The following is a 17464-nucleotide window of genomic DNA, read 5'->3' on the forward strand; positions in this document are numbered from 1 at the left end:
GGAAAAGGGGCCAATGTAGACGAGCCCTAGGTGTACACAGCAGTGTTATTTCAGAACAACAGTGTTTTTCCTTTGACTTCCTGCTGTGTAGACAGCACCAAAAGCTGAATTAAGCTACTTCGACTTAAGCTACTTCAACATCGCTGAAGTTGCGTAGCTTAATTTGACTAACACTGCTGTGTAGACGTACCCCTTAGAGGATAATTAAAGGCTGTGCTCCCCTTGCTCCCTGATAGTCCAGGGAAGGAGAAGAGTAACAGCAACTGGGTATGTGTGGTTGCAGCCTCCCCTCCTAAAATGGCACATGGAGGGGGCACTATGGGTTGGGGGAATTCTCAGATGGGGAGGGGCACATCCCCCAGTCAGCCCCTTTAACATGCCTGGAGCATGGAGCCTGCAGAAAGCCCTGGGAGCCAGGCTAGGAGTGGCCCCCCAGTTGAGCGCCTCAGCCAGCCGGCTTCTTTCTGGAGTGCCACACCAGTGTGCATCATCTTATTTTCACCTGTGCTGGTGATGTTTGTCTTGAAGACCATTAGTATGAACAATGAACCATGAAATACAGGTTGCCAGAAACTGTTTTCACAATTAATCTTTTCTAAACCAAAATATAAACTGCAAATACATAACCGTGACACATCTTATGGAACGAGTAGTCCCGTGGCACCTTGAAGACTAACAAGATAGATAGATAGATAGATAGATAGATAGATAGATAGATAGATAGATAGATAGACAGATAGATAGATAGATAGATAGATACGGTGCGTGGGGATAGACAGATAGAGTATCATGAGCTTTAGTGAGCAAAACCCACTTCCTCAGATGAGATCATCTCTTCTGAAGAAGTGAGTTTTGCCTATAAAACTTGCAGCTTATTTTGAGGTAATTTCGAAACAACTTATTTCTAATTTTGGTGCCATGTTGCGAAATAAGGCACTGTTCCGAAACGTCCCTTAACCTTCATACAATGATGTTTACAGGGACGTTGGAATAGCGAGCCTGTTATATTTTGATATAACGGGTTAGATCTTAAGACGTGGAATAGCTCAACTATGTAGACGTGGCCTTAGGTGCCACGGGACTACTAGTTGTTTTTAAGTTACAAATTAACACGGCTGCCCCCTGAGACTTTTAAACATATTATGGAGACACTTGGGCAATACTTTTGATCTTGAAAGTACATTTCAAATGTTAACTAATCCTCAAAATACCCCGTCACTTGCAGGGGTGGGGCTAGAACAATTTGTATAATGAGGGTGCGGCGAGCCATGGAAAGTGAAAACGATTTCAAGCTAGGTGGTGTGGCAGCATCCCCACACCTATAGCTCCAGCACCACTGGTCACGTGGATACATAATATGTCTATTTTATAGATGGGGATAAGTGAGGCAGAGAGGTTAAGTTACTTGAACAAGGCTGCAAGAAGAGTCAGTATCAGGCAGAGAGGTTAAGTTACTTGAACAAGGCTGCAAGAAGAGTCAGTATCAGAGACAGGGGCAGATCTGGTTTCCCAATCCTATGCACTAGTCACCATACTAGATCTCGCAATGCGCCTCCACACTATTGCGTTACCCCCAAGTGAGAAAAAATAAATTTACTACAATCTCTACTAGTCCTCATGAGACTCAAAGAACTATTCCAGTGAAGCATGCCCCATTTAAATATTGTAACCTTTAAGACAAACTTCTTAATAACAAAGTACTGTTTAGTCAGCTTGAAATGTTCTAAGATTTGCAAGCAGCCTTCGTTTTTAAATGTCAGACGCAACATAATACTGCACTTAAAATAAATAACTCTTTCAGCAAATGTTTTAAGAAAGTTGTAACAATACTTCATGATGGACATACTGTTTACTGGATGATTATATCATGTGGACGTCTTGTGAAAGTGTCACACTAAGGCAGAGGAAAGCCCTCGCACTGGACTAGTGAACAGTAATGAGTGAGATGGCAGAGATGCCATTTACTGCATGTTTGACTATGTGATTTACCCTTGTGCAAATGCAAAACATAGGTTTAACTTGCGGGGTGGGTGCTGGGGACAGTGGGAGAAATGCCCAACAGGGGTAGGAGGGGGGAGACAGGAGTGAAAGGTGGTTTCAGAATGAAGGGGAGGGAAGAAAGTCATTCCAATCAGAGCCAGGTGTGTCAAGCAACAGTCCATGCAGAGGACAGAGCTGAGAACAATGAGGCTACATCTACACTGCAGGCTTTTTCCTACTTAGAGGGAGAAAAGACTGTTGAGAGTCTATGGGTTAAATTTAGAGGTGGAAGCAACAGGGGTGATGTTGTGGTTGGTGTCTGCTATAGACCGCCGGATCACATGGATGAGGTAGACGAAGCTTTCTTTGGACAACTGAGAGAAGTTTCCAGATCACAGGTCATGGTTATCATGGAGGACTTTAATCACACTGACATCTGTTGGGAGACCAATACAGCAGTACACAGACAATCCAGGAAGTTTTTGGAGAATGCTGGGGATAACTTCTTGGTACAAGTGCTCAAGGAACTGACCAGGGGCTATGCACAGCTTGACCTGCTGCTCACAAACAGGGAGGAACTAGTAGGGGAAGTAGAGGTGGGAAACAACCTGGGAAGCAGTGATCATAAGATGGTAGATTTCAGGATCCTGACCAAAGGAAGAAAGGAGAGTAGCAAAATACACTCCCTGGACTTCAGAAGAGCAGACTTTGACTCCCTCAGAGAACTGATGGGCAGGATTCTCTGGGATGCTAACATGAAGGGGAAAGGAGTCCAGGAGAGCTGGCAGTATTTTAAAGAATCCTTTAAGGCATAGGAAGAAACCATCCTGATGTGCAGCAAGAAAAGCAAATATGGTAGGCGACCAGATTGGCTTACCGGGGACATCCGTGGTGACCTTAAACACGAAAAGGAAGCTTACAAGAAGTGGAAACTTGGACAGATAACTAGGGAGGAATATAAATATATTGCTCAAGAACGCAGGCGAGTTACCAGGAAGGCGAAAGCGCAATTGGAATTGCAGCTGGCAAGAGATGTGAAGGGTAAGGAGAAAGGTTTGGGCCTTGGGCAGGAGGCTGGACTTGATGACCTCCTGAGGTCTCTTCCAGTTCTATGATTCTAAGAACAGCCGTTCTTGCTCAAATATTTGCAGAGTGTCTACACTGCACGCATGTTCTTGCGCAAGAAAATTTACAGTGAAGCGTCAGAATAGAGGGCTTCTTGCACAAGAGTTATTCCTCTCCCCATGAGGAATAAGCCCTCGAGTAAGAGCTCTTGCACAAGAAGGCAGTGTGGATGGGCAACAGGCATTTCTTGCGCAAGAAACCTGTATGGCTAAAATGGCCATACTGCCATGGACGCTTTCTTGTGCAACAAGCCTTCAGTGTAGACGTAGACCATGAGATTGTGTCACGTTTGGCAGCCTCCTCCCTCCACACATTGATGCAAAAGTTAGGGAGTACAAAAGAGTAATAGATAAAAGCCATCAAATTAAGGGGGTCCATATCTGAGAGCAAGTGGAGTTTGCAAAACATCTCTTGCACACTTGCTTCTGCTGTTCCTACAGCCCTAGGCACATGGCAACAGGAAGACACTGGCCAACCGCTCAACTTGGTTACCTGCAGAAGAGGCCGTTGTACTCCTAGCATCTTCATGGTGTCTGCATTGGCCAATATCTTCAGGGGGTCGGACGCCTTGGTGACGCCTTCTATCTCTTTGTTGATCTCCGCTAGGACTTGGTTAAGGAAGATGTTCTTGATGTACATGGTGAGGAATTCCCGGAGCGGACACTGTTTGGTTGGGCCAAGACCCAGGGCATGCTCAATCTCCTGAATAAATCTGAAATATAAAAAGGGAAATGATACTTAGCTACTCAGTGCAATTACCATGACCTATATGTTGCAGTGTGCCATGCATAAAGCCTAAGAGCTACTATAATGCAATCATCGCAGCAAGGTGGGAGAGGAGGTGTGTGCCACAGAAAAGAAGAGTGTTTGCTCTTGTGCTTTGAAAGAAAAATGGCAGCACACTTCTGCAGACAGCCCGTGTGACAACTAAACGTCAGTTTCACGAACTGGCGGGGAAGAGCTGTGAGATTCAGAGGCACTGGAGTTCTCACAGAGTACACTGGACACGGGCAGGACACTTGAATGATAGCCCCAGCTATGCCACTGAGTGCACCCAATTTGAGATATCTTAAAGCAGGGCTACTCAACTTTGGAAGCCCCGGGTGCCACAATGATACTCTCAGGGCTGCAACTTAAGTGTGGTTGCATATACATGCTGTAGTAAGAGGAGGACCTAAAACATAAACCCGTTCAGCACAGGCCTGGTTTGAGGCATGAGGCCTAGTTAACAATGGGCAAAACATGGCTACCATAAAGCAAAGCTAAGCAGTGAGCAAGAGGCAGGCCCCACCTCACAGAACTGGGTCTAAAATAACAGAATGATGGATAGAGATGATCTAATCAAAACACGAGGTACAGGGTGATGGGTGGAAGCTAACTAACGTCAGAGGGTGGTAACCTGACAACATAAGAGGGTAACCTGTCAATGTCAGAGGGTGGCAACCTGATACGTCAGCAACGGGGTGTGACTTCTGGTACCTATATCTAAGGTGGTGTCTTGGGGGGACAGCCTTTCAATGACCAAGGGGGCAGTGCGACCTCCCACTGATTGAGTCATTCCGTTGTGGCAAGTACATGTGCGTAGTGGTTCAGTAGAGTCTACTGACAACTATGACTGTACTTTGCTCTACAATAAACCTGGCTGGGCACCTTCAATCCTTAGCTGGTCTGTGGTCTTTGGGGGCTCTCTTGGGGTCTGCTGTGGAGACTAAGCACCCAAGTCGACATGGCACACACCACTGAGCAAACAGGCAAGCAGCCTTCTGGTTATTATCAATGGAGCCAGAGACCTGTGAAGACACCTCAGCAGTAAATCCTGACCGGCTGCCTCCCTGAAGAACTACACATGCAAATATATACATGCAATATATATGCAAATAGCTTCTTTCACACTGATGGGCAAGAATACAAAGATTAAGGCAAGACTACACAACACACAGGCCCCATTTAAGTCAGTTCTGCTGATATTAATAAAATGCAGTATTTTCCCGATTTCTATCCATGTGACGGCACTTTTAATGAGCAACGACGGTCCAGGAATTTAACTACTAAAATGCACATCAACAGAAGACCATTATATTGATTCACCATTGCAGATCGTGTTCCCAGTGGAGGCCATATTCAAAGGATCCCACCTGCAGGCCGCGTGTTGAGCCCCACAAACCCAAGCCATACCGCGAGCCACAAACAAATGGGCTGCGGGCCACGTGTTGAGTAGCCCTGCCTTAAAGGCTCCTGATCTTCAGAGAGGGCTGAAAATCTGTGGTCCCTGTAAGCTGGGTGCTGGTGAGGCTGCTCAGGAGAGATTCAAATATGGCCTAGCAGCTGATTAGCAGCACACCCACCGCTAGGTTTCTGGTTTCGACTGGCAGCGAGTGCACATTTGCAAATGCCCCGGTGCACATGAATGTATCCTTCACGTGAATGGAAAAAAATCAGCACGTGGGTGGAAAAGCTTAGAAGGAACATTGCTGAGAATCCACTTTAAATGGAGGAACCCAAAATATCAGTCACCTTTGAAAATTATGACCTGCATGTGAACTCGGGCAAAGAAGTTTACCAGCCCATGACTCTGTTGCCTTTTCTGTAAAATAGGGGTAATGATGTTCCACTTTATTTCCAATAATACCACCACCTCCCTTTAAAATAGCTCTTTTTATCAACAGAACTCAAAGCACTGTACAAAGGAGGTTAGTGTCACTGCCCCCATTTTACAGAGAGGGTAAGTGAGACACAAAGAGGTGACCTGACATGCCCAAAGTCACCCAGCCAGGCCTGTGGGAGAACCAGGCATAGAACTCGGATCTCACGGATACTAGACCAATGTTCTTTCCACTTGGCACAGTGCCTTTCTTAAAGCACTGATTAATCTTTTAGAAAAATCCTTATATGTGCTATGTGGTGTTATTTTATTCCAGGAGAAATTATTGGATGCATTCATTCCCATGCAGGTAGAAGGCATGCTGGCTTATTCCAAATTACACCTCCCCCCTTGATCTCCCTCAAAAATTTCAGCATCTCTTCTATCAACGTAGCTGTATCTGACCGACATAATTATCTTGGCTAAGGCGGCACTTCTTCCAGGAACCTCCTCCTTTCACAACGATCAAGTGACACACTGAAGGCAAAGGTGATTTCTTTGATTTACATCCTACATGACTGAAGTGAAAGGTGTGTTTTTTTTAATTACCTGAAGTGATGAGGAGGATAAAAATAGTAGTCTCAATTAATTGATTTATTTTTTTCAGAAGGAAAGCCTATCAATCTACTGTACTGTCCTGGCTCCCATTATGGTGGTATCCCGGCACCTTGCAGGCTCATGCATTTACCCTCACCACACCGACACAGGACAGTTTTTCTCACTTTGTTTTGCAGATGAGGAAGGAAGGAAGCCCGTGGTGGAGCAGGGATTTGAACCTAATTCTCCCAAGACAATGCTCTAGCCACTGGACCATCTTGCCTCTCCTGGGGAAGGACTTTTTGAATGGAGGCATTTTTGACATTTCCAAATGCACTTAGCATTTATCAGAGATGTCGAAGCAGTTACGATGCCTCCAAACAGATCAATATGATTTCCTTAATTGTCCATATTTTCTACTTCCACACGTAGTTCTCTAGATGAGGTAGCTTTGCTTAGCAGGATTGATAGAGTCTCCCCTGTCAATTTCAGCAGCATGATTTCTTTCAAATATAAACCATTTGTTCCCTAATGCTTACACTGCATTGACTTCATCAGTCTAAAATGACACATACAAGGCAAGGCAGCATCTGTATGGGGACCCATTCCGTCTGGTAATAACTGAAAATTCACTCAGCTGTCAGAGCTACAGTGGGACTCCCCCAGCAAAAAGCACATGGAGAGAAACACAAAGGAAAGCAGTTGAGTCCCTTGCTTACACGGATCGATAAAACGAATAAAGTTAGCAACCCGGGAAAGAGAGAGGCAAGGGAGGCCTCTCTCTGAAATAACACACCCAACCCAATGTCACCAATTTATGTGGACCGACAGCTACTAATGTCCTCAAGGGGACACTTGTCAAGATTGAGCTGTGACCTACTGTACCTTTATATTTGTTCCCACATCTATTGCAATGTTCATATAACTCTTTATATGGATTCCCTTCTTGACACAGGGCTTCTTAGAGAGCATTTCTGATCTGGAAAGCACTTTTAGAAATAAGAATTAACCTCCCCAATACCCGCATCATTGTTCTGCAGATGAGGAAAACAAGGCAGAATGAGCGAGGGCCTAGTTCTACAAATGCATAAGTGCATGCTGAACTTGAATATAGCCATTGATGTTAAGAGGCCTACTAGCATGTTTACAATTCAAGTCCGTACATAACTACGGGACTGGAGTGTAAATGACTTGCCGAAAACCACAAGAAGAGTTGGTATCAGACCTGGCATTGGATAAAAAATTCTTGGCTCCCCGTCTCGTGCATTAATTTCTATTCCAAATCTCTCCTAATAACTCCCACTTCAACAAACACAGAACTTGTCTACATTAGAAATGACACCAGGTTAGGTAACCATGTGTTCTAATGTTATGTCATTTCTTGACACAGGCAGGACATTAGTGACTTGTTAACATGCAGTAAGGACCAGAAGCATGTCCGCGGTTCTTTATAGGATTTGTATTTTACTTGACAGAAACTATACAGTAATCACAGTGCATGTGAATGCAGATAGACAGAGATGATTTAGGGCATGTGAAATTAACAGCCATTCAGCAAAGCTTCCAAGAACAAGAGTCTAAAGCTACAGAAAGAAAATTCAAGCTAAATATCAAGAAAAAGTTATTGAGAGCCAAAGCAAACAGGCAGTGGACTAGATGACATCATAGAATACTAGAACTGGAAGGGACCTCAAGTGGTCATTCAGTCCTGTCCCTAATAATGGAGATATACCTATCTGATAGAACTGGAAGGGACCTCTTCAGGTCATTGAGTCTAGTCCCCTGCCCTCATGGCAGGACCAAGTACCATCCCTGACAGATTTGCCCCAGATCCCTAGGTGGCCCTCTTGAGGACTGAGCTCACAACCCTGGGGTTAACTGGCCAATGCTCAAACCACTGAGCCATCCCCCCCCCCACCCTGAATGCTATGATCAAAGAACTATCAGTGCAGATATTCAAGAATTGTAGGATTAAATGATAATGGTAACAAAAGAAAGTGATACGCTGAAATTTAAGACTCCATTAAAGTAAGTGGGAATTTTGCATAAGAGTGAGTAAAAACCCACTCGAAGGGAACAGCTAAGCAGGGTGTGTGGTTGCTATAAGTGTTTTTTCCCTTCCCTCACTATTTATGATATCATTAAAAAACTCATCTCATGAAAAATATATTTCACACAAAACCTGCTATATTAATACAACATTATTGAAGTTGCCAAGTCAGGCTCTCAAAAGCGAGGAAATGCCAGAATTAAGGCTGTTTGTGCAATGTTCGTTTGCCCGCCCCTCCTACCCGTGAGTATGCCTTAAGATATGGTCTTCAAATACATGGTCACATAAAAAAATTTTCCACACATTTCTTCCCTCTATGGGTTGGACCGGCTCTGGGGATGAATTGAGATGGTATACATAATAGCAGGCTTGGATCCTTTTGATCCATCACACCAAGCTCTGTCAGTCGGGTTAATGGAGTAACAGACAGCAGTAGTAGATTGCCACCCTCTATGTGGATCACCAGGAGAGAAAGAGGTGGGACACTTTCCAAGTGCACTCCACAGATAGCTCCTGCCAGCAGAAGAATGAGACGACACAGGAACCTTGGGTTCCCTTCCAGGCGGTAGAGGGGAAGGTGCTCTAATAAGTATAGATTCATCAGCCCTTCCCCCCCTGCAAAGTGTGACCCCCTTCTGCTCTATCCCCCCCAAATCTTTTGTCATGTTCCAGTCTTGTCTCTTTCACACTATGGCCTGTCCCTCCCCATTCTCCTCACCTCATCAGCCCCGGTCTCAGGCTTCTTACCACAAACACGCCAGGTCTCACCCTTCTGGACCACCTGACCCAATCCCACTCGCCACCCATACCCAGTTCCAGTCTCCTTGCACATTCACTCCCTGTTCCTGACAACTCCCCAACTGCTTCTCCTCAGTCTCCATGCCCAGCCAGTCCCTGGTCCTTCTCACCCAGGTCCTGATCTCATCTATCTTTCCTCCCACAACCAGGGCACCAGTTGCTTCTCTTCCCACATTCCTTGCCCCCCCCACCCCAATTCACTGCTCCATTCTTCCTCCTAACCCTCCTCTTCATTTGACTTAGGCAGCGTCTTCCTCTATGGGATATGGGTGCAACAGGGGGCAAGTCCCATTGAGAACTCAGAAAATGAGTTTGCCTGCTCTATGTTCAGGTATCTGGATCTCAATAGCCTGCAGCAGCCCAGGGTTACATCAGGGAAAGGCCTCCCCGGCTCCCAGCCCCACCTATAATACTGTTTAGATTGACAGGCACGTATCTACACTATTACTGATTTCAATTTATGTCCAATACTTCCCTGAACTCTAGGCACTTACTGATCTTTACAACTGGCCTGCGGCACTTTACTGAATGATCATCATAATTAAATAAGTATCTCCACAAAAATATCTTCTAAAAAACCCTTCTCAGTCAATTCGCTCTTCAGCCACCCCATCCAAAGTCTAGGATGAGCAATGTCATTTCGAGTGAAAAACTCACCAATCCAAAATGATGTAAACATTAAATATTGCAAACTTTAGACTCTGGACTAATACATGGCTGTCATCAGGGGAGGTTCCATCAGACCAAGAGAGCCAATGGGCTTCTGGAATCAAATACATTTCCATAAATCCAAATTAAAAATCCCATAAGAAATTATCAACAATCACTTAACTCCGTTTATTCTCCAACTAATGAGATTTTTAGATACGCTTTGCTGCCAAACTGGATCATAAGGAAGGGTTGATGCCTCAGGAGGAAAAGCTTTGATTCAAATGGTCTGCTTAGATTGTTTTACTAGAAAAAGAACCCTTCAGATGCAATTTGCAAGAGATTTAAGAAACAGTATCAACAGCCTCGTTTAAAACCATCTCTCCCTGGCACATGAAATTTGAAGGAAAAACCCATAAAGGTTAACACGCTGTGGGGTATATTCTCTCGACGAGTGAGAATAAGTCAAATGGCACATCAAGAAAATTCACCTAATACTTGGTAATTACAGTTATTTAATATACCTGCATCCCTCTCTCTGTAAAAAGCTACAATGCTTTCTCAGAATAAAATTGCAAACCAAGCACACCATCAGATGCTGGACCATGGTCACTGCATATACTCCAGGGTAATCATCCAAAACTCTAATGAAGCTAAGCGAGATTCAACTGATTAGATGTACATTTTTGTGAAATGTCTGCATGGGACAGAAATCCAGAAAAGATGAGGAAAAAATGGAAATTTGCATCTCATATCCAATTCACAACCTGTACTTGCAGAGCGATATACAAATTTAACTTGTTTTATCTCTCTATGAAAGCATTTGAGGTGATTTGTGACTACAATTAAGTGCTCCCTGTAGACAGAAAAGCACTTTACGTAAAATGAAGTGCCTTTTTGCAAATGACAGTCGTTTGGATTTTTTAAAAAAGCACATCATTTCAGAATATTTAAGTTATTTTAACTCCCAACTTCAATGACTTCCTTACCTATACTATATGTGTTTTTTTTCCTGAGACGATGGATTGATTCAGAAACATACAATATCAATTCTTCCCATGCTTAGGCATTGATTCCTTTTGTTATTAAACCTCTTATAAAAACAAATATCAATGAAAACAGAAAATGCCCCATTGAGTTTCAGTAACAGCAGTAGCTTCAGTTAAGCCTACCCCGATTTAACTAATGATGCTATTATTGGAAAGTGCCCCCCAAAATAAACTATGGGCTTTTATTTTCAAAAGCACGTAAATCATTTCAGAGCACAAGTCCTGCTGAAAGTCAAAGAGACTTGTGCTCCAAAGTTACTTGGGTGCCTTTAGAAAAACCTGTCTATTATGTGTAGCTAACACATCTACTCCAGAATCATTTCATGTTTATTTCACTTTAGATTATTTTGCATTATTATAATAATAATGGAGGATAGTTCTCAGAATGTGGTAGGTGCGTTCCATACACTGAAGGAGGAAATCCCAATCTAAGCGTATATCTAAGCTTGCAGGTGTGTTGATGCACTGGTGTCGATTTAGCAGGTCCACTGAAGGTATCTGAAGGAGCTCCACTGAAGGAGCAATGGTCTCAAGTTATGGTGGGAGAGGTCCAGGTTGGATATTGGGAAAAACTATTTCCCTAGGAGGGTGGTGAAGCACTGGAATGGGTTGCCTGGGAAAGTAGTGGAGTCTCCATCCCTAGAGGTGTTTAAGTCTCGGCTTGACAAAGCCCTGGCCGGGTTGATTTAGTTGGAATTGGTCCTGCCTAGAGCAGGGGGCTGGACCTTCTGAGGTCTCTTCCAGTTCTATGATTCTATCTAATTCAATGGGAGAGCACTTTCCCATCTATTTGTGTACTCCACCTCCCTGAGAAATGTAAAGCAAGTTGATGGAAAAGTTGATCTAAGTTATGCGAGTCCAGTTACATGACTAGCATAGCTGAAGTCAACATACTGTAGGTCGATTTACCGTGGTGTCTACAGGAGATGCTTTTCCACTGACTTACCCTACTCTCCTTCAGTAGTTAGAGTTCTGGAGTGAATGGGAGAGCTCTCTGCCATTAACTTAGCAGGTCTGCTACAGACCCAGTAAATTGACACGGATGCATCAATCGCAGCAGTGCTGATTTACCAGTAAGAGTAGACATGGCCTGAGATTAGGCAACAGACAGAAAGGATTGGAACTGGCAGTACATTCACAAATCAGCTCAATTCACCGTATGCAGCACAGCCAAAGAGGGGTCTATAAAAAGCCTTTCATTTGGTTTCCCCAAAATCATTTTTCAGACATTAGGGGAATTCTAGATGGATAAAGAATTAATAAACAGTGACGTCTGTGAAATAGGCACCCCCAGGAAGTGGTGGAAGCTTCATACTACACACAAGGTGACTATATAATGCATTGGAAAACATACCCTGGGGACCAATCTTATAACGGTGTAGTGGATGGACTAAATGAGCCAGCAGAATTTTTGTAACCCTATTTTTTTTGCCCCAATTTCTACTTTACTGGCAGCCTCAGGGTACATCTACTCAGCAGGGCAAAAGGTGAATTAAGCTACACAACATCAGCTATGTCAATTGTGTAGCTGACATCGAAATAGCTTAATTCGGCTTTTGGTGCTGTCTACACAACAGAAAGTCAAAGAAAGACCACTCATTCTTCGGCTTCCCTTACTCCTTGTGAAATGCGGGTTACAGGAGTCAGAGTAAGAAGCCCATTATTTCAAAATTATTTTGAAATAACTGGCTTGCTGTGGAGACATGCACTCTGTTATTTCGAAATAAGATGAGATATGTTGAAATAAGCATGCAGTGTAGACATAGCCAGAAACCGCTTCTCCACTGCTATATGAAAGTATTTAACAACAAAATAAGATATCATTTAATCTTAAAATCATAAGTAAGAGAGTCCTAGAACTGGAAGGGAGCTCAGGAAGTCATCAAGTCCAGTCCCCTGCCCTCACAGTCGGACCAAGCACTGCCTAGATCATCCCTGACAGGTGTCTGTCTAATCTGCTCTTAAATATCTCCAGTGATTGAATAGTGATAGAAATGTAGCCATGTTAGTCTGGGGTAGTTGAAGCAAAATGCAGGACAATGTAGCACTTTAAAGACTAACAAGATGGTTTATTAGATGATGAGCTTTCGTGGGCCAGACCCACTTCCTCAGATCAAATAGTGGAAGAAAGTAGTCACAACCATATATACCAAAGGATACAATTAAAAAAATGAACAAATATGAAAAGGACAAATCACATTGCAGAACAGAAGGGGGATGCGGGGGGGAGGGGGGAGGGGGAGGAAGGAAGGTAAGTGTCTGTGAATTGATGATATTAAAGGTAGGGAGAGTGGGATGTTTGTGAGTTAATGGTATAACAGGTGATAATTGGGGAAACTGTCTTGGCAATGGGTGAGATAGTTCACATTCTTGTTAAGTCCTTGTTGCCAATCTCACCCATTACCAAGACAGTTTCCCCAATTATCACCTCTAATACCATTAACTCACAAACATCCCACTCTCCCTACCTTTAATATCATCAATTCACAGACACTTACCTTCCTTCCTCCCTCCCCCCCCCCCCACATCCCCCTTCTGTTCTGCAATGTGATTTGTCCTTTTCATATTTGTTCATTTTTTTAATTGTATCCTTTGGTATATATGGTTGTGACTACTTTCTTCCACTATTTGATCTGAGGAAGTGGGTCTGGCCCACGAAAGCTCATCATCTAATAAACCATCTTGTTAGTCTTTAAAGTGCTACATTGTCCTGCATTTTGCTCCAGTGATTGAGAATCCTTAACCGCCCCTAGGAAATTTATTCCAATGTTTAACTGCCCTGGCAATTAGAAAGTTTTTCCTAATGTCCAACCTAAACTTCCCTTGCTGCCATTTTAGCCCATTGCTTCTTGTCCTATCGTCAGAGGCCAAGGAGAACAATTTTTCGCCCTCCTCCTAACACAATACCCATTTAGATACTGGAAAACTGCTATCATGCCTCCTCTCGGTCTTCTCTTTTCTAAACTAAACAAGGCCAGTTCTTTCAGTATTCCCTTATAGCTCATGTTTTCTTAACCTTTAATCATTCTTGTTGCTCTTCTCTGGATCTTCTCCAATTTTTCCATATCTTTCTTGAAATGTGGTGCCCATAACTGGACACGAGACTCCAACTGAGGCCTAATCAGCACAGAGTAGAGCAGAAGAATGACTTCTCATGTCTTGCTCACAACATTACTGTTAATGCATCCCAGAAGTAGAGGTGGTTAAAGAAACTGGGTTATGCAATCAATCCCTTTGTTGATGCAGAACTATCCCCTTCATTAATTACACTGTTGAATATTGACTCTTGACCACATTTTAGCATCTCAAGTGGTACAAGCTTCCCTTGATAAAATATTCCCCAGCTTGACCAATCTCACTGTTGGGAAGTTTGGGCAACATTTTGCCTAAACTTCTTTCTTTACATTTCATCCTGTTATGCCCATGTATCACCTTACACAGTTTTTGCGTCTTCCTTGCTTCCTTTCAAATACTTAATAAAGACATGGCAACTTCTCCAACTGCAAAGTAATCTGGATCAAAGAAGGGAACAAGTCCCAAAATCCTAGAACACAGACAGAGACAGAAACCCCCTCTCCTTTATAACACACAAAGAGACAGAAACCCCCTCTCCTTTATAACTTGGTGGATTCAGATCAAATATTCCCTGCTGACTGCAGCTGTGACTGTGTGGGGTGGGGAGAGAAATGATTAAATAGCGTCCTATGAAACCGGTGCTACAGAGTGCTTATAATACACTCAGTTTACAAGGAAATTACTGTCTTGCTTTTTTCCATCCTCCTTAAATAGCTATTTTCTGTACCAAGCTGATTGACAACACCAGGCTGGAACAGAAGCCCATCCTCATCGCAATCCTCATTCTCTTTCATCCTCCCATGCCTTTCTTTGCTCTTGAAGTGAAATCTATTGAGGTTTCCGACGTGCCAAGTGGTTCTGATTACTACATATGTACATAGCATTACAAACACAATAAAAATAAAACAGCTGCCATTGCGGATACCCCTGAGATCATCTGCCTCAGAAGACCCATCCACCGAGTAGATACTAACATGGTATTTTACAGAATTGTACCGAAATAGGATTTTCGCAGAAAAACTAGACCGCGGGGAATTATTTTGGTTGCAGTATTATCAGATACCACTGAGTTGACATTTCTGTGAGGAATATGCTAATGATGAATAACTGAACCAAGTGGAAGGAAAAGTAGCTGTCTACATGGAAAAGATGATGAAGCGAACAGAAATGGACTCTGAAATGTCACCTAAGTGGCAAAGCACAAACTAGCGGAATGGGCAGGCACAACCCCTTACCGAAATCCATCCAGAGTGGATTGATTTACAATCTTGTCTCAGCTAAACACTTACGTTTACCTCAGAATAAGAAGCATTCCCTGCACTTACTACAGGGCATACCCAGGCAATACAGAAAATGCTGAGGTAACAGTTATCTAAGAAAACAGATCCCTTTTTTGAGAGCCCAATAAATCATAGGTACCTGTCATCAAAGTAACTAGATGTCAGTTTAATGCAAGTTAACGTATCTGTCATCTAAAGTAGCAGAGATACAGAGACCCGTCTTCAAATCCTGACTGAGATCACCAGCTTCTGCCCCTATTACAAAAGCACTGCACATTTTGATTGGGTGGCTAATCTCTGCTCAGTGCGGGAAAAACAGAGTTTGCCAGTCAAGACTGTAATGCACCCGATAGAGGGGAAAAGAGCGCTGGACAGGGTAATATACAGCACTTGCCCTTGTAATATACTGCAATACCAGTTGGATCAGAAGTTACATTCAGTCAAACATTAAAGGGCTGAATCCTGTAGGGTATTTTAAGCAAGAGTTTGGACTAGATTACCGTAACGCCCTCTTCGGCGTGAAAATTCATGAAATCAGAAGTCCCTACTCCCTGCTAACACTGACTTCAAGAAGCTTTTTGGGTGAATAAAGACTTCAGGATTTATCCCTGTGGCAGCATAAGGGAGGAAGAATAATGGTCTTGGGACTAAAGAACTAGGATCCAGGCAGTTTGGATTCCATTTTGCATTCTATCACAGATTCCCTGTGTATTTTACAAGTAATTTGCTCTGAAGTGACTATTGTTGAGTAACTAGTTCAGGGGTTGGCAACCTTTCAGAAGTGGCATGCTAAGATTTAACTTATTCACTTATATTTCCAGAGCTGCATGCCGGGGGCAGGAGGGGAAAGGGGCAGGCTGCGTATGGTGACCATATTTTCAGAACCAGCTGCAGCTAGGGAGAACGTTTTAATTTAAATTATTAAACAGACTAAATGTTTTAACACTCTCATGTTTATTTAAAATGAAGTTTGATAAAGTAAGTAAAATATTAACTTATGTCCAACACAAAAAAGGATTCAAAGTTTTCACTATTTATGGCAGGGGTGGGGAACCTTTTTTGGGTCAGGGGCCACTGATCCACAGAAAAATCAGTTGGGGACCACACAAGTGAGAAGCAAAAATAACCTCCTCCAAACCCCCCCAACCCTCACGGATGTGGCCCCCAACTGAGACACCTCTAGCACGCCAGCCTCACGAGGTGAGGGGAAGTTCACGAGGTGAGGGGAAGTCACAGGGAGGACTGAGGTTCCCATAGGCCAGATTTACTTTTCTGGGGTTCTGGAGATAGTGGATTTTATGGACCCCTTTCGGCTCTAGAGTAGCGACACAAATGAGAGGTTCAGTATGTGGGACAAGGCTGCCAGCAAGTGGGATAAGAATGGAGAGCAGGATCTGGGAGGGAGGTGGGGTGCAGAAGGGGGGGAGGTTGCAAGGTCTGGGTAGGAGGTAGGGTGTATAAGGAGGCTGGGAGGAGGGTGTCTGGCCAGGTGAAGGGTACAGGAACAGGATGAGGGTAGGGTGTCTGGCCAGGAGGAACGGTTGGTGTCAGAGCAAGCTGGGGCGCGGGATACTGGCAGTATGACAGGGGAGTGGTGCGTGGGGTCTGGGCATGAGGGGGGATGCTTACCTGGCTTCGTGCCCCCTTGCAGTGGGGTAAGATTCTAGATAGCATGCTGCCATTCTCTCAGTGGGGTGGGGAAGGGTAGGGAGCTCAGCCCTCCCCCTCCCATCATGCAGCAGGGAGCCCGCACAGCTGGGAGGCTGCAGCACCAGCTCTGGCTTCCTGCTTGGAGGGTTCGCAGGAGGCGGGGGGAGGAGAGGAGGTGAAGAAATCCCCGCCCTTCTCTGCCAGACCTGGCTTGCAGCAAAGTGGCAGAACGAGCGGCTCCATGTGCTGCTGCTCTCCCAGCAGAGTGGGGATGGGTGGGGGGAGAGAGAACAGCAGTGCTCGGAATACACCTGCTGAGCCCGAGTGCCCCATCTCCCGGAGCTAAAACAGCAACTTCAAGGTGCCAAGGTCTGGGAGCAGCTGCACCGGCTATTGCCTCAGACTCAGCCGCCCCCTCTCACCAGCAGTGGCAGCCTGGAAATGGAGGAAGAGGCGGCGAGGCCAAACTGGGGCCCCGTGGGGGGAGGGAGGATGCCCTGCAGCGGTGGGGCAGCCGCAGTGGGTGGCAAGGGCTCACTAGGACTCAAAGAATGTTCCGGACTCCAGAAACTGTGCGCCACTGGAAGCCGCCCAAGCCCCGTAGCAGCAGGGCTGAGGCGGAGACAGCCAA

The 17464-nt window shown here is 44.4% G+C and overlaps 1 protein-coding gene across 1 annotated transcript in view; it reads right to left on the minus strand.

Annotated features, from left to right (window-relative positions):
- The window catches only part of EXOC4 (exocyst complex component 4), a 637711-nt gene that overhangs the window by 189047 nt on the left and 431200 nt on the right, over positions 1-17464 (minus strand). The window contains exon 11 of the mRNA XM_075925646.2: positions 3598-3817. Within this exon, the coding sequence (XP_075781761.2) occupies positions 3598-3817 (220 nt within the window). The remainder of the gene's footprint in view (positions 1-3597; positions 3818-17464) is intronic.

This window comes from Pelodiscus sinensis, chromosome 1 (assembly GCF_052426305.1).
Source record: "Pelodiscus sinensis isolate ZL-2025 chromosome 1, ASM5242630v1, whole genome shotgun sequence".
In the NCBI taxonomy this organism is placed as follows: Eukaryota; Metazoa; Chordata; order Testudines; family Trionychidae; genus Pelodiscus; species Pelodiscus sinensis.